The 27,857-nt window shown below is 43.0% G+C and overlaps 1 protein-coding gene across 2 annotated transcripts in view; it reads right to left on the bottom strand.

The window, feature by feature from the left end:
- Positions 1-27,857, bottom strand: part of LOC146811999 (uncharacterized) — a 364,821-nt gene that overhangs the window by 154,985 nt on the left and 181,979 nt on the right. For both annotated transcript variants that reach the window (XM_085614549.1, XM_085614550.1), the window contains one exon: positions 1,393-1,458. In XM_085614549.1, the coding sequence (XP_085470675.1) occupies positions 1,393-1,458 (66 nt within the window). The remainder of the gene's footprint in view (positions 1-1,392; positions 1,459-27,857) is intronic.

Raw genomic sequence — 27,857 nt, 5'->3', positions numbered from 1 at the left:
AGAGGACTCTCCATAGGTGGACATCAGAACAGCATACCTGTCAAGCTTATTGGATTGCGTGGGTTTGGCCCCACAATTTCTGACCATTGCCCTGACAAATCAGGACATAGGCAGGGCGTCCCGCTGCTTGTGTCCTACCGAGAAGCAGTGCCGTACCTAGCGGGTTGGGAGAGTGAGGGGGACCGGAGAGGAAAAAGGTAAGGGAGGGGGAAAAGACCAGGTGGGGGGAAGAGAAAGGCATCCACTCCCTGTCAGGATCACAAAGGCCTCTCGGACCAGGCCTCAGCAATTGCTACCGGGCGGCCCACACCTCACCACCCGTTATCAGCGGACCAGCGCTCTTCCTCTCTCAACCAGTCTGTCCGCCGCCCCTCGTACTCCGCACCTCTCAGGAGTGCACCACCTCCTCCTAATGGCCTGTGGGTCTGCATTGGCCCCTCTATCTCAACTTGGCCCTGGGCGGCTTGAATTGTAATCGATCGGTTGACAGGCATGCCTGCGACAACCACTGTACCCAACACAGTCAGCGCTGCACAGATGTTGGTGGGATGTTGGGAGATTTTATCTCTGGCTGCTGCGAAGCTTACTTAGTGTGTGGCCATCTTGCTTGGTGGTTGGCCACACCCCCCTAGATAGAATTATTATGCTAAGATTTGGTTAGTTTGTTTTTTTCTATTTTTGCTACTGTGTTTTTATGACAGTTTTTTTCCAGCAACAGATTTGCTTTTTTCTCTCTTAGGTAACCCTATGTTACCTCTACCATCAAGCACAGCTTTCTTAGTGCCTTGATTGGTATTTTTTACCTTTGTCTCAGTGAGCCAAGAGGACAGCAGAGAGAATTCTGAAGGAGGTTGCACTTATAATCCCTCTCTCGAGAAGAGGTGGTAAAGGAAGTGCAACCTGCTATTAACACATCCCCAAAACGTAAGTGTGTCTTTTTTACAAAGTTTACATATTTACATGCTCATCTTCTTTTGAAGTCTTGCAGGCCCTTTGCGGTCATTTACACTGTGAACACAAGCTTGGGATCTCCACTGGCTGACGGGCCTTTCGCCCAAGGTTGTACAGCACTCTTCTAAGGTGATGAGGGAATCAGTTTCAGAACATGGTACACCATCTTCACCAGTTGAAAAGCATAAATTGTTCATGGTCATTCCATCACTCGTGCAGTTTTAATGTGTCTTTTATCCCTCAGAGGGACTGGAGCTATGTTGTAATATTTTAGAAATCATGCCATGCAGCTCCAGACTCGAAGGTTAAAGTTCTTGTGGACCCTGTCCCAATATCCATATTGGCTGGCAGCCAAAGGTTGTCACATTCCTTTCTTCTCTATCTCTTCTCTAGCTCTTGAAACACAACATCAGGTTTATAATTCACACAAGAAATACTGACCCGTGAATGTCCTCGGAAGTCATCTGGAATCTCTTGAATCACCTCACCAGTATCAGGATCCCACATCTGAAAAGGAAAATCAGAGCTTACAGTCAACTCTACAGGATCCTCAACATAAACGCAATGTGTTGGCATTGGTTCTTTTCAATTTGTTGTATTTCATCCGTTAACAGTGCAATAGTATTTCAGTTATCCTTAAAGGTCTACTGAAGTATGGTTTCCCTGGTCTCGGTCACAGACCCTTGCGCAAATGAGCCTCTTCCATCCCCTTCCACCATGACTCATTCTTTTTATTGCTTATGGGTGTTTCCTTCAGATTTTTACATATATCCTCAACTGTTTCCCACAAAACCACCATCACCACTGACACACAATTAGCCGTGCCTGATGGCAGTCTCAGCAGAAAGATAAAGGACTGAACACGCACAGAGTCTGGAATACCTTCTCTCTAGTGCTGGAGAGTCTTGGTGCCCAGGAAGCTTGCTTACCATGGATGGCTTCAGACTATGGTGCTTTGAATCCAAAGTCAGATACACAACTGGAGTTTCCCAGCCACCTAAGACTATTCAATATGCAGGAAGTACGATCTATAATTACTTGCCATTATTTTATTAATAAAGAATATTTATACACTGTCCAAATTTAGATGGTGCTGTGGCACTGTTCACATGTAGAATAATAAAAGACCATGTTCGTTAAAAAATAAAAATAAAAATCTAAAAAAGAAACAGAAAATTAAATAAAAATATTGATGAAAAAATATAAAAATGGATAAATATGATTGTGAATTTCTATTAATTCGACTAATACCCTACTTAACATAAAATCCTAAACTATTATAAAAAATTAAAAAAAGTCACTTTGACAAGATACATTTTAAAGCCAGACAAAACGCTGATATGCACTGACATGGAGCGTTTTTAAGAGTCACCAGATTAGTTGCTGTGACTGACTGGCTTGCAATGTGGGGCGAGATGTATGTGTAACGGTTTGCAAAATACTGGTTGCAATTTGCAACCAGTGTTTTTGCAACCAGTGTTGTAATTTGTGAACTGACCTATGTAGTAATGAGTCGGTTTGCAAATTACCTATTCGGAATAGGTCGCAATTCGACCTACTTTATGAAAATTATTGAGGTAGGTCGCAAATTGCAATCCACTATGAATTCATGGAGGAAATGGGCTGGTAGTTCGTATTGGACTGTTCCTATTGGAGCAGGGTTAAGAGTGATTTGGTTATATGTCTGGGTCCAAACTGAGATGGCAGTAAAAATAATGATGGAATGAGATGCACCTGAGTAATTACCAGTGGCTGAGATTAATTCAAGCATTCCTTTAATCACTTTTAGTATGTTGTTCTAAGTGGGACAGGTATGCCCAGACGTGAGTCCCGTGCACATACGTCAAAAGAGCCAAGGTATACCTGGCTGATGACACCTAATCCAGTCATTGGTTGTTTGTGTTCTGTTTAAAGGAGGAACTGGCCCGGCAGTTTGAGCTGGGCTGTTCCCTTTGGAGCAGGGTCAAGACTGATTTACATATGCCTGAGGGGGACACCGCTAGCGCACACCGGCTCCAGGAGGGGTCATAGCGCTACACTGCATGCTGCACGCTGCACCAACCTCCCAGGCTCAACCACGCAGCGCCGCTGGGTTCCTGACGCTGTGACTGGACTACAGCTCCCAGCTTGCTCTGCTTCATCACCGCTTCCTCTTCCTGTGGGAAAGCGCCAGGAGGCGCACAAAAGGGAACAGCTCCCTCCGCGTCGCGGACGCGCGCGGACGGTGCCGGGCGGAGCCCGGGCAGAGGGCGGGCCGTCTGTGGCCGTCTAGGGACGACGAGGGACGGGACGGGCCACCCCCCTTATGCCCAGGATCCAGGACTCAGGCTCAAAATGGGTAAGAGAAAGCTACCCTCCCCCACTGTGGGTGGTACACCCAAGGATAAAGCCCCCAGGAAATCTAATAGCATTCTCTCGTTTTTGACCTTGGAGGTGGGGAAGTTGACTACTGAAATTGCAAGAACTGAACGCAATCTGGGGCTAGAACCATCGCTGAACAGCAAGGAGAGTACAAGCCATCCACAACCTGGTATCACATCTGTACCCCTTGAACCAAAAACTGTCATTGCCCCGCCCAAGGTGTCTGCGTTACCTCTCCACCCTACTACTGCTGACTCTAATGGGGCTACCCCCAAACCTTCTAGCTCAGCCCGCGCATGCAGAACATCAAGCACAAAGCAGGCAAAAAGACAGTATAAAAAAAGGAAGACGCAGAATTACAAGGGAGGAAAGGGCACAGTGGGTTCACTTGAAAAGGCTATCAGAGACATGGTGGAAAAAGTAATCACTGACAAGATAGAGCCCACACTTACAAAAATAGCCTCAGACATCATAGACGTCCTACATCAGTGCGTCGATGGCATCTTAAGGAAATGTGAACGCCTGAATGTATGCCACAAAACAGCCGACCCAGCCACTTTTGTTTTTAAAGGTAATACACCGGCGGACCTAGGTACCAAATGTCCTCAACCAAACTTTGGTACTAAAAGACCAAGGGAAGACTTCCCAGTTGCCAGGAGTGCTGCATCCAACTTGCCCTCTGGACCAGCAACTACCTCGAAAGATATCCCTTGTATAACAGGAGTAACAAATAAGCCTGCTGCTCCTGCTACTATAGGCCAACAGAACCTACCTAGTCCACCCAAATCTGTTCGTCAACCTTTTATTAACTTACCTCCCGAGGCTGCCCCTTTTGTAGCCATTTTGGTAAATGTTCCCCCACTCAAGTCAGGTGAACATGAACATCCGCCCCAATTGCTAGCCAGGGCTAAGTCTTGGGCAAATTCGACCTGCTCAAGAGACAATGAAGTTTCCAATGCCATTATCTCTGTTCGGCGGGTGGGCTGGATCGGGCGAACTAATAAAACAACTGAGGGAGACTGCTTGATAATCAACTTCAATAATCCGGGAGAGGCCCGTAGATTACTCTGGGATGCTTCACCCCTAGAGGGCTTAATTGCTGGGCCCCGTGCCGTACCCCTGGGCTTTTTCTATCCCAACCCTAGACCTCACCCTTTTTCGAACGTGGGTTACGACCAAGGCAGGGGATTCGATAGGATACCTAGCTTGCCCTCCCATCTCGATAACACTCAACCAGAACCAGACTATAGCTGGTCCACGATTAATAGGATGAGTAATCATAAGGCGGTCACATACATTCCAATGTCCCTTAATAGCACTTTAACCCTGCATAATAGATTCACGCCCTTGACTCAGGCGGATGAACAAAATTGACGCACAGTCACCAATACCCCCATGCCCAGACAACCTACAGGGAACTGTCCCCCTCTAGGAGTTCCCAGCAGAAGGCCTAAACTCATAAGCTGGAACATAGCCGGCCTTCGCTCAAAAAGGGAGGACAGTGTTTGGCTGAACCTTCTGAACCAATATGACATCATAGCCCTACAAGAAACCTGGGACTGCAATAGCAATTTCTGGGTTCCTGGGTTTACATCTTACTTTGTCCCAGCTACTGGATCCTCCAGAGGAAGGGACAAAGGGGGCCTTATGATCTTGATTACTGTCCATTTGGCGGGAACGGTTAAACAAATAACCACTAACTCCCCCAACTTCTTGTGTCTAGAGATCAGCTTAGCCAATGGTCACAAATACATTCTTATAAATTTTTATAACTCTGTAGCAGACGGACACTCTACTGAGTATCTCTGTTCTCTACAGTCTTTTCTGATTAATTTTAAAGAACGCCAAACCACTTTGTTGCACATTATAATTATGGGGGATTTCAACACACATCTTTGCAGGCTTTCTTGCCACATTGAAGACACTGACTGCCCTACCCCAGGCGATTACCAACACTTTGAACACAACCCTAAAGGACTGGCACTAGAAAACCTCCTTGCGAACGTGGACCTCTACGAACCGGGGTTCAACGCCTACAGTGAAAGGGTTATGACATACAGTGCTAGAAACTCCGATTCCATTATTGATTACATCTTTGTTTCCCCTGGATTATTAAGTTGGGTCGTCTTTTACAACGCAGTTGTGGCCTCGTTCAATGACCATAACCCAGTCAACCTTGAGCTGGCCAGTTCTGCGGGCCTACTCAAGGAGGGAACAATCAACATGCCCGAGCTGGCTGTGCGGCCCACGGACCAAGGTAGAAGGCTGAAGTGGTCCAAAGTAGTTCCAACTGAGTTCTTCAAGACTCTAAGCAGCAAAGCCCGCAATGAATTAGACATCTGCCAAGACAACTCCAAACAGGGGGAGGATGTAATCACCGCCTTTGATACTTTGTGTGCTTTAATTTCTGACGAACTCACAGTTAAATCCAGGAAAAAGACTCGACCGACTAAGGGCTGGTTTAACAAAGCCTGCTCGAAAGCACACACTTGCCTCCTGAATGAACTCAAAAAATCACCTAGGGACAGAGGGGAAGTTGCCAGACTAAGACAAGAATATTATAATATCATTCATGAACGTAAAGAAGTTCTTAAAAAGGATGCCTGGGCCTCACTAATGGAAAAGGCCACCTTAAGAGACAGTTCCAGCTTCTGGGCCATTATAAACAATCCCCTGTTTTCTGGAGAAGCTAATGATACCCTAGAGGCCAACATCAGTGAGGAGGACTGGTTAGCTCATTTTAAAATCATCTATGGGAGTGACCAAATATGTGAAACACCTACTATCCTCAATTCTAACTCCCCTAAGCCAGCACTCTCCTTTAATATGGAAGAAGTTGAAAAAGCCATAACCAACACAGTAGGGAAGAAAGCGCCAGGCCCAGATGGCGTCCCAGCCGATATGTTCAAGGCAAATGTCTCTTTCTGGGCTAACATTTTGACCAATGTCTTCAATACCGCCATGAAACTAGCTTGCCTGTCTCCTGGTCACATGCCACCATCATTCCAATCTTCAAGAAAGGCCAGAGGGGAGACCCGAGGTGCTACCGCCCCATCTCACTAATCGACTCGTCTTTCAAAATCTTGGGAAAAGTGACACTGGCAAGGATCGACGAGTGGGCTGCCAGCAATAACATCTTATCAAATGCCCAATACGGGTTTCGTAAGGGGAGAGGGACGGAGGACCAGTGCCTCAACTTACATCTGATCCTAGGCAAATACACAGTGGCATCCAGCGGATCAATCTACCTGGGGTTCATGGACTTGTCCACAGCCTTTGACCTAGTGAACAGGTCCAGGCTGTGGGACATCCTCCTGGAACTAGGGATGGATCCTACCTTGGTTTATTTTCTGGCTGAGGCTCATCGGGACCTAGAAGCGTCCATTAGGATGACGCCGGAAGGAGTTTGTACAGCTGGATTTAAGTCTACCAGAGGGGTGCGACAGGGGTGTATTCTCGCCCCAATGCTATTTACACTCTATATTAACCACCTCGAATCCACACTGGAGCTGGCAACACTCGACGTCCCGCGTTTTGGCGGACTGACCACCCCGGTCCTCCTTTACGCGGACGACGCGGTGCTCGTGGCACGTACTCCTCTTGGGCTACAAAGACTATTGACATCCTTCGATGCCTTTATGACCTCCCTAGATTTAAAAATCAACACAGACAAGTCCCATGTTATGGCTGTAGGCGGCAGCAAAAATAAGGACTTGAAGACCTTCTACTGTGCTAATACTTCTATTTCTAATGTGAGAACTTTCACCTACCTGGGGGTAGTATACGACGATAAGGGCACATGGGCACCTCAAATATCCGTCAAAACTAACGCCATGAAAAGAACAGCAGCCGCCATTGTCGGCTTTTCAAAACGTCTGGGTGGAAAGCCAACGGAAGCAATGCTGGCACTCTACAGAGCGAAATCAATCTCAGTAGTAAGGTACGGGGCTTCCATCTGGGGTTATTCCAACAATATAGAACCAATACAGATGGAAGAAAACAGATTTCTACGTATGCTTCTAGGATTACCTCAATCCACAGCCACCTTTTCTGTCCATATGGAACTAGGCCAGGGGTACATTAGTGACACCATCAAACAATCCCCTATCTTGATGTGGTTAAAAACATGGCTGAACTCCAATTTAACTCTGAACCACACAATTATGAGAGACTGCCTACTTCTGGACAATATGAAAAATATCCCGTGGCTAGCATATATTAAAAAAACACTAACTTCCCTGGGCCGCCCAGATCTCTTCCATAAACCAGACTGCATCGTTAAGAATGACCTGGAATGGTTCAAAGTGACTTTTTCCCAAGTGAGAGAAATGGAGCGGGAGAGCTGTGAGCTTGAGAAACCCACTGTGAGGGAGCATTATATTTCCAAAACTACATCGGCCATTGAACCTTATTTAACAGTAGTGTCTATTCCACTACATCGCTGGTTATTAACCAAACTAAGACTTAACCAGATTCACTTTCTGTTAAATGACTCGAAGGTATGGGCCAAGCCAGAGGACTTAGCGGCCTGCAAATGTGATGGTTTTTCTCTGCAGGACACTGCTCATTTTATGTTCTTCTGTGGTATATATGATCTGCCCAGGAAAAAGTATATTGTTCCATTGCTTAAGAACAAGGGGTTCGTGCAAATTAAGCCTGCCCTATTTTACCTAAAAAAGTTAGATTCACCTCTAACTATGCTTAGTGTCGCTAACTTCCTGGTAGCTGCCTTTCGCCTTAAAAAACGTTAACTTAACAGTTTTGACAACACCCGATGTAATTACCGAAAAATTTCTGCATTTAAAAAAAAAAAAATGTGTAAATATTTTAATTGCTCTATTTTTAACAGTGACTGCAACCCGATGTAACTGTACCCCTTAATTATGTATTTCATGTCTACGTGCTTTTTATGATTCGTTATGAATCGAAATAAAGTTGTTTTGAACCCTGATATGCCTGAGTTAAAACTAAGGTGGAATGGTGTGAAAAATAACGATGGACTGGGATGCGGCCCGAGAAATCACCAGAGGCTGAGATTAATTCAAGCATTTCGTTTATCACTTTTTTGTTTGCTCCACTATGATTCGCAGCCATCACAGGGAGGGTGGCTTGCTGGGATCAGCAAACCAAATTGTTTGTGATTGCTTTTTAAAAAGCAACTTTTTTTTTATTACATGAAGCCTGTTTCTCTGCGTTTTAAAAGAAAAGTTTCTTTTTTGTTTGTTTAAGGAGGCACAGTGCCTCCTCTTAACATTTATTTTTATTTTACATTCACTAGGGGAAAGGGTCCCAAGGGGACTTCTTCCCATTTGAGAATGGGTTACCACAAGATGTTTGTAGTTGGTAGTATTAATGTTTTGAGATCAGAATTTGGTCTCAAAGCATTAATGCATTTAATTTTGATTCGGTATGTGCAAGGGGCACCTTAAATTAGCCCCTTCCAAATACCTAATCGGTATTTTGTCACAAACCCAAATTGCGATTCAATAAGCTGTTACCGAATTGCAGTTTAGGTTTCATACATACTAAAGTTATTGTTTGTGAGTGCAAATAGATCGATTCGCAGAATCGGCTCATTTGCGAATTAAAAGATGCTTTGTACAGCTGGCACATGGTACCCATGGCACCCCCTTTGCAAACTCTGACCTCAGGGGTTGCAATGGAAGAGTACAAACAGAAGTAAACATTGCTCTAAGCAAGGACATCTTTAACTCTGTGATTCCCACCTGTTGTCTTATCCCAAGCGCTCTCAGCAAGAAATACAAGCCCACTCTGGGTTTATGGCTTAACAATGTTTCCTAATCTGTTGTCTCACCCGAAGCTCTAACAAGCCTAATAGTTGCTGGTCAAGAGACGAGTGGGGCTTTTCTTCCCTCTACAATTGAAACATATTCTATTGGTCAGTCCTCAATTATAAAAAGAGTGCAGAGTCCCACACTTATTCTTACAAGCCTGTTGCCGGGGCAGCCCAATACTGGGGTTGACAAATACCATGGCAGCCTAGTTTTAACTGCATCTAATGCTTCTTTTATCACCCTCTCTACACTTTCTGTCTCTGTCTTTCTCTTGCAGGTTCTTTTTCATTCCTGCTCTTTCCCATTGCAACAGTTTTCTGGCTCCTATTACTTGCTTAAGGTCAATGCTTGATGCAAAATGAGTCCAAAACTCCACAAATGAATACCAATGCGCACCACCTGCAATCACCAGCACAAATTATGCACTGGTCCTGCCTAAAAACACATACATAGTATAGATTCCTTGGCACATACTGCTCCTATACAGTGTTTATCCAGCGCAAGATATAAATTACAATGCCTCTGATATGACTGCTGAAGAGTCAGCACTTTGGCCTAAAAAACAAATATGTGGTGGGCAACACTTGCAATAAAAATTCCTAATCTGATACATACAGTGACCAGACAATTGTAAGAAATAAATCAACTTAGAATGTAGCAAAACCTTGCAAAGATATCTGCATTGTGAGCATGTATTAACATTGAACTTGAGTAATTATACCGGTCCTTTGCATCACCATCTTCTGTGGAGCCCATCACAAGTGAGCCAGAATTTGGCCTGGTATTCCTTCCATGCCCCGGAACTACTGATAATGCAGGCATCAGTAATTCCAAGGTTTCGAGGAACTACTCCTGATTACAAGCTTTACAGAAACAACACAGGTGGCATGTGTGATTGTCTTTTTTCTCCAGATTTCACCAGCATTTGAGAGTGAAGTATCCAGAAGAAAAACACCAAAGCAGTGCTTGCGGATCTTATATTCCTGGTAGGGTCGATAGCTCCCAATGCCAGCTCATTGGGATTACTGGAGCACTAATTGCAATGACGTGTGTCTAAAATAAGAAATTTGCCCAAATCAAGATACAGCCAGCAGGGGGCGTGGCTTGGCGCCCGAGTCGGATGGACGCGCACGGGTGAAGCTCCCGATTCACCTGGGAGACTCGGCGCATCGTTGCCGTTAAAATCACGGATGGAGGCACACAAGGGAATCGGAGGTCCTTAGGAGCATCTGACGAACCCCGAGGACTTTTTTTTGTGGACGCAATGTACATTCTTTTAGAGGCAGTGAGTTCTCTTGATGTTTTTTTTATTGCGACCGCCATTTTGTTTTTATCGCACGAACGTGCGTTTCTTCTTTAAGGAATCTATGAAGACGCTCCTTTCTCTTGCCACCTTTCCCCATGCTGCAGATTTGCCAGAAATATTATTTTTTATGCTTCTTTAAGGTCTCTCAACTGCTTGATGGAATATTTTGTGAGGGTCTTTCACAGCAATCTCCTCGGCGGCCATTTTGTGCTCCTAGCTGCTTCCTCACTGCATAGCCTTGGCTTATATAATTTTTCGAGTCAACTATCACTTTTGTAGGTTCACTTGCTCTGCATTGGACTTTACTTGTCTGCACTTTGAGTGTTTACCACCTTTTGCTTCATTTTGACAGCTGCTTTTTGTCGCTCTTTGGCATTTCCAGCTGCAGCATAATTGCTTTTGTGCCATATATGACATCCTGGATTCTGTCTCTGTAGTCCTCCATCTGGCTACCTTGTGGCGGTTTGTACTTCATCGCACTTACCCCTGAACACGTTCACTTTTGTTCGGAGTCTGCTGAATGTGATTTATGGGAAGAATAAAATCGATGAATTCCTCATTGTCTAAGCCTAAGAACATTTTGTAAAGAATTGTAAGGTTTTTTCTCAGTTTTCTAAACTAGAGGATTCTCTGGCACTCTCTCCCCATACCTCGGAATCAATTATGGAACCTTCTCCTGTACTTCCGGGGAAATCCAACACTAAACGACTCAAAAAAGATCCTCCGTCACCACCAAAATCAACATCTCCTGTGTCAATGGAGTCATTACTCGAGGAAATTAGGGCTCTTAAACCCTTTATGGAGGAAACTAACAATAAATTGCAAGTTTTAACAGACAATTGGTCGCAGCTTGAGACAAGAGTACCGTCTGTTGAGCAAAATGTTTCCTTACTAACAGAGACCTGTGCTAGTGTTTATCACCTTCATTCTCAAATTTCTACGCTTCAGAAACAGGTTGAGGATTTGGAGAATTGAAACAGACGTAATAATTTACGTATTTATGGCCTGGAGGAGGGCCTTGAAGGGACTCTTGCTTTCTTCAAATCTTTTCTCCCTAAATTACTTCGCATGCCAGAGGGTACAGTACTTAATATTCCACAAGCGCATAGTCTGGGCCGTGCTCCATCTACTGCATCGCCTTCACAGAGACCCAGAGGAGTTATTTTATATTTCCTGGAATATACGGATTTGTTGAAGGTTCTATATGCGGTCAAGGCATCTCCAAGACTTACATGGTCTGGCTCCTCTTTGTTCTTTGCACAAGATTACGCCAAAGCTACCGCTAATCGTCGCAAGGCTTTTTTGGATTTACGAGCTGATCTCCGCTCAATGGGGGCCAGATATGATCTTTTTCATCCGTGCCTTTTTAAGGTCACTTACAATAACAGAACAACCACGTATGAAGACCCTCTGTGTTTGCAAAGTTTCATTAACTCTTGCAAACCGTCTGCTATGGATCTTTCTCGTCCTCCTACTTCTTTCAATGCTTGATGTTGCTGTTTATTGATTTTACTGTTCTGGTTTCTTCCCACTCATTATTGTGTTCAATATCTTGTGATTTGTTTTCACTTGTTCTCGTTCCATTTACTGTGGTTCTGCTAGAGCCCTTTTTCTAGGGCTTTGTTTACTGTTGTTTCTAGTAATTACTGTTCTTGCCCATTCATTAATTTTCACTTAACGTCTGTTATGTTTCGTCTCCACAGATCCGCTATCCTTTTCGTATGATGTCTTCCCGGTGCTTTGTTTAGCTGACCCTGATCGTGTTGTCCATTCCATGTGGCTCCACCTCCCTCCTCCGTCTCTCTTTGGTGTTTCCGCTTGTAGGTATGTTGTCTTCCTACATCTTTGATCGAGCTTTACTCCTTTTCCCATTCCTTTTCTCCTTTCTAAACCTTTTCTTCACTTCTCTTTTGGTTGTCGTTAAATACCTTCTCTTCAACGTATCTCACTCTACTACTCCTTATGCTTTTTTCACTTGTCTAATTGCGGTTGTTCACTTCAAGTTCTCGTTGTTACATACTCTTCTCATTCTACTATCGTTTTTTCATTGTTCTTTCTGGCATTACAGTTCCAGTTTTATATCTTCACGTACTCCTGCTTTCTTTTATCACTTTGATTTTCTATCTTCATTACTATTTGTTTACCTTTTACTTTTCATACTGACCTTGATTAGTTTGTTTACGTTACCTGTCCTCTTTTATTTTTTTCTTGACCTTTTCATTAAATTGTATTACCTTTATTTATTATCTCTGTTTATCCTTACTCTTTGCATGCCATGCCGCTGAAATTAGTTTCTTGGAATGTTAGGGGGCTGAATTCACCCATGAAACGACAAAGGGTTTTAACTCATTTGGCTAAACTAAATGCAGACTTAGTATTCTTACAAGAAACCCACCTTACGGAAAGCGAGTCACAGAAATTAAAAAAGGGCTGGGTGGGGGAAATATTCTACTCCAGTGGTGATGGCAAGCGTAATGGTGTTATGATGCTTTGTCGTAAATCGCTCCAATTCAAATTTATATCCCAAATTTCAGATACTGACGGTCGTTGGCATAATGTTAAGCTGATGGTGAGGGATGTTCCAGTCTCCGTTTTTAATATCTATGCACCCACTGGCGGTGATTCCTCCGTTTGGAGCTCGATAGCCAGGCAAATTACTCTCTGCATAGAAGATAATTTTATCTTTGCAGGAGATTGCAATCAAATTTTTGATCCTTTTATAGACCGGAATTCCAAAGTCACATTCGTCCCCAATAAACCTCATAAAGCTTTTACTCATGCTATTAAACAACACAAACTCTTAGACGCCTGGAGGCTCTGTAATCCGATTGCCAGGGAGTATACTTTTTACTCTCCGGTGCATCACTCTCAATCACGGATAGATTATTTTTTTGTTTCCCACAGATTGTCTCAGACACTTATGTCTGCAGAAACAGGGCCGATATTATTATCAGACCATGCTCCCATTTCAATTGACCTGGACATTTTGCCTAAAGTCAATGCCCCTAAACGTTGGCGATTTAACAACTCTCTTCTTTTAGAGCCTGCGTTTTCCTCGACTTTTCCTATTTTTTTTTAGGAATATTTTTCTATTAACTATACGACTTCGCTACCTTTCTCAACCATTTGGGATGCCTTTAAGGCTGCAGCACGAGACTTTATTAGAAGTTATGTGGCTAAAAAACTTTCCATTGCTCGTAAGCATACCAAATCCCTCCTTCAAGACTTTAAGAGACTGGAGCATTCCTTCTACACATCTAATTCAAAGGATGTTCTTAATGCACTTGTAAAAACAAAATTACAGTTTAATAAGGAATCTACTGATAATGCTTCATTATTTCTACTGAAATCTAGTGCAAAATTTTATGGGGGGAAAAACAAGTCTGGTAAGATGTTAGCTAACTATTTAAAAACTAAACAGAACAAGCTGAACATTGATTGTATTTTTGATGAACACTGTCTTAAAATTCAAAGACACAGAAATTTTAAATGAATTTGGATTGTTTTACAAATCTTTATACTCTTCGGAAACGAATCCTACAGACCACCTGCTCTCTCAATTTGTTTCAACATTAAGTAAGACTCCACAGAGTTGCCCTGATTTATCCACCTTAGAAACGGAGATTACTCAACAAGAACTTCTAGGTGCACTCCAACACCTCAAAAAAGATAAGGCTCCAGGACCAGACGGTTTTACAGTTGAATTTTATCTTCATTTCTCTAAACTTTTATTGCCTTAATTATACTGTTTAATTGATTACTTCTTCTCGGCGGGGAAATCCAAGGGTTCTTTCTCGGATGCCCATATTTGTCTCATACCCAAAGAGGGTAAGGATCCGACCTTTTGTAAAAATGATAGCCCCATCTCACTTGTTAACGTAGATTATAAGATCTTTTCCAAAGCACTAGCCTTATTTTGACCAGAAACAACAAAGGAAAGATTTGATCTACCTGTCTAAATGACAATGGATCAAATAGATCTCACTGATAAATATCCCAAAAGGGTCGCTTACGGCCGCACCATTTGGAAGGGAACACACAAAAAACTATATATTGTGATAAAGGATTATATTTTTATTCATTTTTTTGTGGTTCAATACTTCACTTGATATGTATACACAAATAAAACATATACTCAAAACATGGATACAATGGATTTTTGAAAGGATATGTGCAAAAAACCAAGCTGGGCCCCCTCAGAGGGGTAAAGAAAGTAGATAAACAGTTAAATCACATTCATACTAATCAAGCAAACCATGCGCTCTTACTCAGTCAACCAATACACTGGACATGCATTTTCTCTACATTTAAAATACTTTTATATACACAAGAAAAATCTCCTCAAAGTCTTGGTGTATCTGGTTAGATGGACACCAACAGATCGTACAAAAAGACACGCCGACGCGCGTTTCGGTGCAATCACCCAACAGTAAGGGTGCCACCTTCTTCAGGGCGTACTTTATAAACGTTTCTGTAATCCAGGGGGCCCGCGATTAAACCCAAAAGTTACTTCAAATTGATAGTAAAGAGAACCCGGGAGGGAATATTGAAGGAGTCACTCCTTGGAGTGTCCTTACAAATTATGCGGTAAAAGATGAAGACGAAAAAACTTCAGGATCAGTGAAAACCCCTGTTCAGTTCTTACAGGTGGTCAATTCCTTTAGATGATTGCAAGCTTTAATCCACACAAAGATTGTTGAAAAGCCTGCTGGTCACGTCGCGGTATCACGAGGTACATGAAAACATTGTATCCCAAAGGCGAACGCTAATGCGAAAATGTTGATTAGAACGTGGCAATGTAGATAGGCTTATAAACAAGTCCGTGATGCGTAGAGCCAACGTGTGGTGGGGATGGCGTTATTCCGAATAGATGGTTACCGTAACAAGTGACTTATTTTGACCAGACCCTATTTTGCCAAGCTTACTGGGCACGGAACAATCTGGATTTGTGAAAGGTCGAGTAATCAATGATAATACAATACTTTTTTTTGATGTTTTATCTAAGGCTCCCTACTTAAAACACTCCCTTGCAGCAATAGCGCTAGATGCCGAAAAAGCATTTGATAGAGGTGAATGGCAATATCTCTTCTATACTCTTAAATGGTTTGGTTTTGGTCCCAAGTTTACTTCCCTACTTTCCCTTTTATACTCTAATCCACGTGCTGCTGTCTGGGCCAATGGTCTCATGTCATCATTTTTTGACCTTGGTAGAGGAGTGCGTCAGGTGTGCCCCTTGTCCCCTTTTCCTTTTAATTTAGCCCTTGAACCTTTCCTTTCAAAAATCCGTCAAAATGCACAAATACACGGGTTTGTGTCTCCCACAACCAATGTCAAACACGCAGCATACGCTGACGACATTTTGCTTCTTATTTCCAATCCCAAGGACTCAATTCCTGCCTTCCTGGAGGTCCACTCCTTTTCACCGATTTCAGGTTATAAATTAAACAGTGATAAGTGTGAAATCTTACCACTAACCAAATACACTTTTAAAGCTGACTTTGCTTCAGCTAATTTCTCTTGGAACTCCTCTCATATTAAATATTTAGGTTTAAATGTTATGTCTACAATTAAAGGTACAGTTACTTTGTGTATGAATACTGGCCTTCAAAAAATTTCAGAACTTACTACCAAATGGCATCCTCTTTATTTATCCTGGTGGGGTCGTTTGGATACAATAAAAATTATGCTCTCTCCTATAATTTTATAAACCATATCTAACATTCCGGTTCCCATTCCCACCAAACTATTTAAATCTATTACCTCAATGCTATCTTCCTTTTTATGGAATAACAAAAAGCCTTGCATGTCTATTTCTAAGTTAATACGACCCAAAAATGAAGGAGGGGTTAATTTTCCCAATTTTCCAGCTTACCACAAGGCGTTTATGTTGCGATAGACTTCATATTGGTTGCTTGATCCTACGGAAGAACTTCCTTTATGGATATCAGTTGAGAAGTTGTTTCTGTCTCCTTTTTCATTCCATGAATATCTCTCCTTCTCCCGCAAACCCCAAACATTATCTACTCCTCTTTTTAAATTTACCTCTAAACTTCGTAGCCCCATATATCCTTTATTGCATGACACTCTTGAATCTTTTCTAACTTCACCTGTATGGCACAATAAAACTGTATTGATACACAATAAACCATTTTACTGGAAAACATGGAAGCAAAGGGGTTTAACTTGGATTCACCAATTATTCTCTGACGATGAGTTTATTTCTTTCTCCTCGCTCCGACAGTTATATAATCTGCCTGTTTCTTTTCTTTCTAAATACCATATTCTTTGTAACACTGTGCTTAACGTATTTATCGGTTGTGGGCTTCACAAATCCCCCACAAATGACCTGCATACAGATCTGTCCTCTCTTTTACATACTAAAACTACTGCATCAAAAATCTAGCATAACCCAAACATTGTTTTACATTTATAATAGACTTGTTGTCTGCACATGTGCTTAACAAACGATTTCCTCTCTCACCAAGTACTTGTTGGTCTTGCAACTCTCCTGATGCTGATTTATTTCACATGTTTTTTTCTTGTTCACCTGTATCTCACTTTTGGAAACTTGTTTGGTCCCAAATTAGTGTGATTTTTGGTACCAATATACAATTCTGTGCAAAAGAAACTTTTTTGGGAAGTCTTTCGTCTTCCTGGGATAATTGTGAGCTTAATTTCAAAATTGTCGATCTATTATTAGCTGTTGCATTTCAGCAAATAACGAGAAATTGGACGGACTTCAGTAAAATCTCTTATAAAGCCTGGTGGTACGATGTTTGCCACCACCATCGTTTGAACACTTTTTCTACTTCCCCTCTCCAATTGGCTGTGAAGAGAACTCAGTTATGGCTCCCCGTTACAACATTCTTTGATAAGTGTGCAAGGCAGTACTCTTTGCCTAAACCATCTCAGCAGGAAGTACCCAAACCCCAGTAATTCTCTCTGGTTATTCCTTTATTTTGTATGCTACTATGTATTGTATTTTCTCTATACTTTCTTTAATATGTTCTCAGCTTTTTATTCTTATTTTTGTATTTATGCTGGCGTATATTTATGATATGCTGTTTCTTGATTGCTCACGTGTTTGTACGATGACACATTTTTACTTTTAATAAAATTCTCTTTTGAACTAAAAAAAAATAAAAAAAATAAAAGATACAGCCAGCAGTTTAATGCACTGATTTAGCTACAGACATCAGAATTATTTCCTGTGTCATAAAAAAGACAACAGTAGAAAGCCTAAGGACCTGATTTAGGGTTGGGCACACGGCAGTGAGGTGATCTCTGTGCCTTCACAGCGGGAACCTAACAGCTCACCATATGTAAAATACAGTTGGAGGACTGAGAGTTTGATGGATAAGGTAATCCACCACAATAGTGGTGAAGCACCCTTCTGCCAAACTCATAATGAGACCCAAACTCTACATCATTTATCAACATGAGACAATCATGGTAATCTGATGACATCATCTTGAAATACCAATCAACTATCTTATTTTCACAAGCCAGGTGAAACCTGGCCATTTTAATGCTTTCAAGAATAAATGAAACTGAGGAAATATAAAAGCAAACATTTATCTTGACTGTCCTTCAAGGTTCCCACACTAGGAATGTAGTCTTGAACAGTGCTATTTGAGCAACACTGCATGAATGATGTGCAACTGTTAAAACAGCCTTTTGAGTAACATAGGCAGCTACTCATGGGCACAAGATTGGGATCTTTCATCTTCAACAAATGCCCAGACATTTTATGTTACCTTGCTGGGGTCTTGCTTACTATGAATTCATGGGCCAAGGCAGATCTTCAGCCAAACATCTACCTTTCCACATTCAGTTGCCTCCTAATCTACTATCTCTATTTACGGCCAGATTACAAGAAAAATTCCTGTAATTTCCCTACCCCAGGATGACTGTTAATTCCGGATGTGGGGCCTTACAAGTTGTTGGAAAATACAGTGCAGAAATCAGTGTTTCCCTTTCGATTCCCTCATTTTAACACTGGGTCTTTCAAATGGAGATTTTGGCTGCTTGAAGATTTTGGCTGCTTTTAGCAGCCAAATTCGCTGTACAAAAAAATGTCAATCATCCCAGTAGCTCCTATTACCGAACCTATCAGAATTTAAGGGCCACTTATAAGTCGGCGCCAAGTTGAGTGTTAGTGTGCCTCCTCAATGTAGTACAACTGATTGCACCTGACCCTTTCACATATTCACATACAGATCTGAGTTTCTATACATGGAGGAGTCACAGGAGATAAAGCAAAGGTTTAGAGAGTTTGCCCCTGAAAATATTTTACTCTTGTGATATGTGTCCTTACCAGACTGAAAATAATTCTAGGATATTTCACTGAGGTTAGTTCACCAATGCATACAACAAGCCTGTGCCCCGCCCGTGAGGAAATTGTGGCCAAATGTGTTTTTCTCCCTACCAACTTCATCCATTAGTGCCGCCCTTCCCTGGATAATTTTTAGGTTGAGCCTAGCCAGCGCTTGCGCTGTCTGGAAGATCTGTTATATGTAAATTGTAGGATCTGAAGATCAGCCCTAGGACTGCTTCCGCCTTTGCACAGGGACTTTTTTTCTGTTCAACTTCCTCTATTTGTACAATTACGCTTCGTAAACCTAGCACTGCTCATGGCTAAACGTGCCATCACTATGCGGTGGAAATCAGTCAAGCCTCCCCTACTATGTGGCTGGCATGGTGAGGTGGTAAGATGGGGTGGTGCAGAAAGCGCAACATTCAGGAGAAAGGAGGCACGCGGCCTGCGTAAAAAAATTATTTTTATGGAATGGGACACCATCCTGGAAGCTTCAAGGCATTAGCGCGGCGCCAGTCCCTGCAGCACAAGATCACTAGGGGAGTTCCCCCACCCCCTCAACCTCGCCGATCCACTCATTCACCAGGTCCTCCGCTCTTTTACCTATGACTATTCAGAGAACACAACATAGGCACGCATGTGGAATATCGAGCCCCAGCACGAAGTCAGAGTTTATACACACGCCATACCTGAGAGTAGGTTTTGAGGATCAAATAATTTCCATTTGAAAGTAAATTGAACACTGGACCAATTAAGGAGACCGGGACGTCCTTCAGATAACACTTCAAATTGGCCATGGATGCACTGCACGCTCCATGATGGGTCACCTCTTTACAAACTAGTGAGCAGGTGAAAGAAGTTTCACATTTGTTTCTGCTAATGAATACTTCAATTTCCCTACATTTGTAATCGAAGGGTAAAACCCAGATTTCAAGAACAAGACTCTCCCCTAAAACCTCATATCTGCCTCCTTGAAAGGGATTCAGTTAAGATGTAAATCGAAATGTTGAAATTGGTAGTGTGATAAAATACCAAGGATTAACCACACAGCAGATGGTGTATCAGCTACTGTAAAAGGCAATGTCGCATTTTTCTTTGCCATCAGCCTTTTTGTGTGTTAAATTGTAAGGTAAAAACTATTGTTGCGTTCACACATTTCTAAGGCACATGTTTTGATTTTAAAACCTAGAATGTCAAACTCAATTGCAAAAATTTGGAGAGTAGAGAAAGACGTTCTTTAACTGCAGTTAAGGTGGAATGCTGTAACCATTGCTGGCATAACTTCCCTACGCTATAGGCGGTAACCACCCCTGAATGTTGTGACTTCATGTATTGGGGGTCCTGTCTGTTAGCTTTAAAACCAATTGAGGAGTTTGAAAAATGTGCATTACAATCATCAGTGTAACTGGCCACACTAACCAAGCATCTGCACTTGAAATTAAAATAATTAAATACACCATTCTGTGTCAAACTATTGAGTCGCTCTTCAGTAAAGTCTGCAAGGCGTTTCCAATTGTCAAAACGTGCAATAGAGGGAATGCAAGGTGTGGTAATTTTCTGAATTTTAGTCAGACCTAGGCAGGTAGTTTGCTGCACAGTTTTGTTCAGAAAAATCATTTGTCTACAGATCAGACAAGTTCTAAATAAAGCATCACTGCCCTTAACATGCCTGTGTTGTGTTCCCAAAATTGATTTCAAAGCAATGTTTTTCTTCCAATATTCACAGCCTTGCAAATAAATGAATCTGAATAGATTCTTTTAGACTGGATCAGCATATTTATGTTCGCTGGGGAGAGGGTAAGATTATAGTAATAAGAAACGGAGTCTAAAGGATTGCGACCAGAAAAATATGTAAACTTTTTCAAGTATGTCATTGAACTACCCACTGGTGGTGTGGGGCAATGTTGCCATTGTGTGTAATTGAAAACTATATGTGGAGTACAAGCTCTGTGTAAATAGTGATGGATATAGTGATGATAACAAAACAGTTAACCAAAATTAACTGAATTTAAATACATATCTTCAGTTTCAATACTGTATAAAATTATAGTTCAGAAAGCATGCTTTTGACAGTGTCCAAATCCCACTCATCAGAGATCTATCCAGAAGTAATAACATTGTCCATAGACACATTAAACACATAAGGAATCTGCAGAGTTTATGTAGAACCAAAAATATCAACTGGGATCTTATCCCACACAATTCCATTAGAGACAGGGAATGCAGAAATGTTCACAAAGGGGCAGGTATCTTCACACTTTATTTGAAGAAGAATGAGGCTACCAGTTCTTCAACAGAGCATTCTAGAAGGTAATGTCCATATAAAAGCAAGAAAAATAGCGTAACAAATACAATCAAAAGGAATAGGAAAAACAGCAAAATGCTAATCCATATATAGGACCATGGAGGAATCTGGTAAGTTTGTTTCAGCCAAAGAAAAATGCATGTGCACCATACAGTGTAGTATGCAAAGCATCTGAAGAAAAATCATTGTCGACAAAGTAGCCAGAGGTAGTTTGTGCAAAAACAGGAACCTCTTGTGGTAATGGAGAACTGGTAGACACTCCAAACGTCGTTGATGATATACAACTTCATTGTTAGCAGTAGCCATGGAAAATTGTAAATTCACATCTGATGTGCATCCTGTATCAGCAGTAGTAACAAGAAGTAGTAAATCTTTAGCATTTGAAGTCCCCAACCAGCGAGTAACAATGTTTGTATTATTATATGTTTGTAAAGTTATTTACTGTATGGTAGCAAGAGGAGACTGGTAACTACCAAGTAGCCCTCATTTCCCACTATGTAGGACTGGCCATATGGTGTTGTTTCAAGAGATCAATGGAAATAAACTGTTTGTTTCTACAACCAGCAAGCAGAGGCAAAATCACAGTTCTGGTAGGACTGGCACTTTTGCTCTGTATGATCGAGCAAATTATTTTCTTTCAGTAATCTTCTCCGTAACTAAATCCTCAACTTTAGGAATTCAGCAAGAAGTTGCTGTTTACACTTTCACTTTATCTGTGCCTGAACATTTGGAAATTTCATTTGAGTGCTCATCTTGGAAGTCTTGTAGTTCCTGTAAGACAGCGACACGTTCATTGATGACAAAAGGTGGGTCTGTGGGGGCGTGGCCAAGATGGCAACCGGAACGGATGCTCAGTGAGGAGCTCCGTAGCAGACCAGGTCCTAAAATCCTGAATATCATGTATGCACACACAAATTATCGCGAAAAAGTGAGCGCGGTCTGTGGGGGGGGGGGGGGGAACGGTAGTCCCTGAAGGTGATCGGAAGCTCTTTTGACCATGATTCAGCTCCTGGGGCCGACTTTCTCGCAGCGCGCAGCAGTGTGGCTGCAGGGTGAAGCAAATCCCAGAGCCGGCAAAAGAGTGGTCCCGGGTAGGGAGGTGAGCCCGATGACAAGGCAGATCCTTGGGGGCTCTAGGCCTGACTGCCGGAGACTGTAACGCAGCACATAATAGGGGTGAGCCCAATAAGAGATGTGCGCTTAGCCCGGAAAGAACCAATGGGGGACCCAGACATTATGGCTGAATGGTAGGCACCTGAGGGGAGGTGGAGGAACAGCAGGCCCCAGAGGATCCCCACAACCTCGAGGGCGGTCGCGGCCAGAGATAGCACCAGATTAGAATAGAGGAGTGCAACGATATGAAGAAAAAGGAGAGATAGACCTACTCCCTCAACCCGAACATAGAAATGGTAAACTTGGGAGGGGACACAGACCCACAAAATCGCTCACACCGCGACATTGGAGCACCTGGGGGGGGGGGGGCAACACCGATCAGGCTATAAGAGGCACCGAAAACGCACACCAATGGGACTAGACCCACAGCACTACCTAAGTGCACAGGCTCAGGCCCATCTGGCGAACGTCTAATAGGGGAATGGAACAAAGAAATGAAAGACTGGCTGGAACAAGTGACTCTACCACACTAGTCATACATAGGTGTGGGACACAGAACCTGTAGGACACAAATGAGGGAACATTCACTCCACATTGATCACAGGCCTACCTGGCAGTTACAAAGAGACTAAAGCAATAATCCCCGGTGCCAGAGGTGCAAGAGGGGAACAATGGGAACAGTGGGGGCACCCCTGAAACTACCACCACAGGGGAGACACAGCACCGAGACATCTGGGAATCCCTACAACTGTGAGTATTGCAGCCGGATTAAATCAGTATCTCCTAGAAAGACAACATGGGAAAAACAAAACCTAAGCAAGGGAGTGGCTCACCGGAAAGAGGGGACTGCTCTTAGCTGGCAGGTAACTCGCAAACTGGAACTGACGGCCAAGAACAATCAGTCCACCTGCATCTAGACAAAATACTAGCAGCAATCGCTGATACCAAGGCTATCCTGCAACAGAACATAGGAACTGTGTCTGTTGGTCTTGGCCAGTTGCAAGTTGAACACCGCAAACTTGTGGATCGGATAAAAGAGGTGGAACTGGCGGTGGAAGAGCTGGTACCCGAGCACAAAACCACACTACACCAGTTAACTGACCTCGCTGCCAGGGCACGATTGCTATATTATAGAGACTGAGACGCTATAAAACAACACTCCCGCAATCATGGCCCGTACAAGATAGGTAATAATAAATTATCAGTCTTTCCAGACTTCACGGCAAAAGTTCAAGTGCAATGTTTCTTCTTCCTAGAAGTAAAGAAGGCCTTACAAAAGGAAGGCATACAGTACTCACTGCAGTATACGGCCACAATCAGACTATAAATAGATGGTAAAGCACACTTCTACGAATCCCCAGAAGAAGTATGGGACTGGCTAGAACTGTACAGAAAAGGTGAGCCAGCAGGTCGGTAGAAAAATGAGCCAACCGTCCAAACCACAGAGTAGACGGCTAAGAAGAGCAACTCGCAGACCACCGATACAGAAACCTACCTTGTCACAAACGGCATGAGAACGTCGTGCAGCCTTGCAAGCAGTGGCGGAGGCCATGTCATCTCCCTTGGAAGGGAACAGGAGCGAACGTCTCCACTGACCTCGAAACAGAAGGATCGGACTCTGGAGAATTAATGAAGAGTGATGTGCAGTTGCCGGTGGTGATGCCGAGATCGGTGGGTGATATTATTTGAATCACCAGGAAAAGGATAAGTGCTACCAACTGGGACTGTGGGGGAGGAATAGGAAGAGGGATGCCAGGTGGTGGGAGTGCTCCTGAGAGGAATGGTGGAGGATAGGCAACAGGGACTCTTTTTGAAATCTGTCATCCTGGCTGCATATTAGAGATTTTTGGGTCACCATCAGGGATGATAGTGACCATAATGCCCTATAATTAATTTATAACCATCCTGGTCTCACGGCCAGGGGGAAACAAAGGGAGGCAATTGAGGAGAGCCTGGTCCTCGAGAATAATAGGCGCAGAGTGAAATGGGAGCTAATAGCTTCCCATCCGGCTAAGATACCCAAGCTATATGTACAGGTAGTGCCCTTATTCGAAAAGGTTGAGGTGCTTATGATGAAAGACACCGTCGAGGACATACACCTGCAATTGGGTCAGTTACACACTGCCCTTACCAAAATCCTCTCTGTATACTTAATCAAGAAACCAACTAGGTTTAATGGAAAAACATCCGGCCCCCTCTGGTACAATGGTGCTTGCCGCAAGGCAAAAACCGATCTCCTGACCTCAATCAGAGAAGGAAAAAGTAGTGTGGTAATCAGGGCAAGGCGATCAGCCTATAAGCTCTTGATTTTCTAATGCTAAAAGTGAGTGGGAACATGATAAATGGATCAAACTTACCAACTCCCTGGCCTGTGCGGACTCGCGCAAATTTTGGCGCTGTGTCAATACAGGCTCGGAGGAATTGATATCCGCCATAGAACCTAATATTTCACCCAAGGCATGGCAGGACCATTTTCAATCACTCTATAAACTACCTGAAGAGGTTAGGGCAAATTCTGCCCAACTCCATTGCTCCGTTGAGACTGGCGAGCCGTTCACAATCAAGGAGGTACGTGCAGCTGTCCTCGGATTGGCATCAGGAAAGGCACCAGGGCTAGATGGACTGCCGGGTGACCTGTTTAAACAGGAACCGGATGTCTGGTCGCCTTATCTCACGATTTTCTTTAATGCCATCCTGGGAGGCATGCCCCTGCCAGGTACTCCAGACTAGAGAGGGTCTATACTTTCGAATATCTGGGGATAGTTATCAATCAGTCTATGACCTGGGATTCCCACAAAACAAAGGCAAACATGAAATTGACCCAGATGGTGGGCGGAATTGCCAGGATGACTAAAGGATTGTCTTATAGGCCCTTTGGCCCACGTATACATATTTACAAAGTTCAGGCCAGAGGGGCTGTCACTTATGGAGCCGAAATTTGGGGGCATACGCCAATGCAGAAGCTCCAGGCAACAGAGAATACTTTTCTCAGGCAGCTGGCAGCTCTACCTGTAAGCACACCCCTTCTGCCACTCAGACTAGATCTGGGTCTAAGACCGATCTCAGAGGAGCTGGGCCTTAAACCCCTAACTTTTTGGTGTAAAATCTGGTCTTCACCGGAACTCTCTGACTATAGAGCGGAACTGTCAGAGATCTTGCGACTCTATAAAAACACGCAAATACCATGGCTAACCTATATAAAGCATACTTGCGAGTTATTAGGCAGACCAGATTTGTGGCATGACCCTGAGACTGCATGCCCCAGGGTCTCACGTAAACTTATTTCGAAGGCATACTATGAGCATTACTTACGTGATGCCATCACGAGAGTGCGGGAGGGCTCCCTTACTGCTAACTTTTTGGTATTTAAAGACTCATACCACCTAGAGCTGACTTTTAATGATATGGGCCCGCCACTCACAAGGAAGCTCTACATGCAATGGCGCTACAGTACCCTCCCTCTCAGGGCATATACAGCTCTTTGGGCACACTCGGACCGCACAGCTTTATGCCCCCTTTGCAAGCATACACTTGAGACAGACTTGCATGTTATATTTTTCTGTCCAGTGTACCGAAAAGCAAGGATGTACTGGCTTCGCCCTCTTCTTAGAAATCTGGGCTTCAGACAGTATTCCCAAGCTTTTAGAATACTGATCTTTCGCCTCCAATTGCTTTTGCTGTTGCCAAATTTTTAACATCAATGTGGTTTACTCATAAGCATCGTCTCAAACTACTCCAGTCGATGAATTAATGTGATGATTTTATTGTTAACTGTGCACCGTTAAAAAGGTTAACTGTAATATGATTTTATCCTATACTTTCATGATTTTATTGTATTTTCTTGTATTCTTTTATGGTCCGAGTGACCGAAATAAAGATAAATGAAAATGAAATGAATGAAATCTAAAAGGAACTGCAGCAGAGAATCCTGACTTGGATGTCTGGTTAGGTAAGATACAATACATTTTGAGAGGGCTCAGTGCAAATGGAATTGCTGCAAAGATACAAAATTTAGCCTGGGCAGGGTTGACTTGCTTCATCGGCCATATTGACCACCCCCAACTAGATTGACTCCCACACGCACATGGCGAGAGTCGTCTATTTATCTTATTTTTTACTTTTGTTACGGGGGTGGGCGGCAGGCTGTTGCGACACTGCCCAAGGGAGGGGGAGCAACTGGTTTATAAAGTTTAGTGATTGTCCTGTGGTGCTACTACTAATGTGGTGTGGAGGATCGGACATGGGAGGAGGGGAGGAGACACCAATTCATAGGGGGATGGCTGTGACCTCGTGGTGTGAGTTCCCCAACAGTTTAAAATGCTGACATGGTATGTACGCGGACTAGGATTGCCAGGTAAACGTTGTAAAATACATAGTTATATTAATAGGCGAGGGGCACACATTGTCATGATGCAAGAAACCCACCTGACACTACGACTAAAATGGCGCAGACAAGTGTAGGCAACCTCTTACTCAGCCTTCTCGAGAGGGGCTTTGATCTGAATAGGAGCCAGTACCCCATTTAGAATGTAGAGCACAGTGGTGGATCCAGAGGGCAGATTCGTATTGGTATGAAGTAGGCTATTAGGACAGGAACTTGTATTGATAGTGTTTATGCCCCAAATCATGATCAACTGCCGTTCTTAGAGAAACTGTCTGCATCTCTATCTACCTTGCATGGAGTTGAGGTGCTCTTAGGTGGGGACTTTAAATGCATAGCCGATATCGACTTGGACCGCTCCACCCCCCACTACATGGCACAGTAGCCATTGATCTAGTGCAGGGAATTAAGAACTGGCTAACACAGTGGAAACTCGATGACATCTGGAGACTACAGCATGGGCAGTCCAGAGACTACTACTACTATCCACACTTGTATAACCTGCATACAAGACTGGACTTGTACATATGCACAGACACACTAACGAGTCGAATGATACACACAGAATATTTAGGTCGCACCTTTTCTGACCACAATCCCCTTCTTCTCTGCTATCAACTGTTGGCAAAATCTACAGCCACGCCGACGTGGCGCCTAGACACGAAATTGTTAACAGATGATTATTTCAGACAATCCTTAGAGGACAAGGTTGTGGAGTACTTCGGATATAAACCTGGGAGGCGTTCCAGGTGGTAATAAGGGGTCACTGTTTGAGAACCACACTTACGCGAGTTCATTGCTATAAATATTAATTCTGCTTCTCTGAATATAGTTTGGGATACGGTTAAAGCAAGTGTCCGTGGGTTTACACAACAGTTTGTTTTCAAACAAAACTCATTAAATAGACGTGGCTGGACGGCTTTGAGCAACACCATAATTATGCTTGAAAACCAGTTGTCACAGGCTCTGTTACAGGATGTGCCAAATATTTCTGACATATGTCAAAAGTTAGCTTCATCTAAGCTCAATATTAAAACAAGATTTATGGAGAAAAATCTAAATAGTTTGCAAAAATTCCATATATCTCAATACGAGAATGGGGATAGGGTGGGCAAAATTCTGGCATACAAAATTGCAGATGACAGATCTAAAACCCTTATAAAGGAAATTAAGGGCCCAAACAACTTGGTTTACACCCAACCTGAACAGATTCTCCAGCAATTCGTCGCATTTTATAGTACATTATACACTCCAGAGGATCATCCTGATATGAATAAGATACAAGAATATTTAGATACTCACATAACTAAAGGAAACCAGATCGAAGA

The sequence above is a fragment of the Triturus cristatus genome, chromosome 7, assembly GCF_964204655.1.
Source record: "Triturus cristatus chromosome 7, aTriCri1.1, whole genome shotgun sequence".
NCBI classification, from domain to species: Eukaryota; Metazoa; Chordata; class Amphibia; order Caudata; family Salamandridae; genus Triturus; species Triturus cristatus.
The sequence above is the reverse complement of the archived record's forward strand: the minus strand, read 5'-3'. Positions and strand labels throughout refer to the sequence as shown.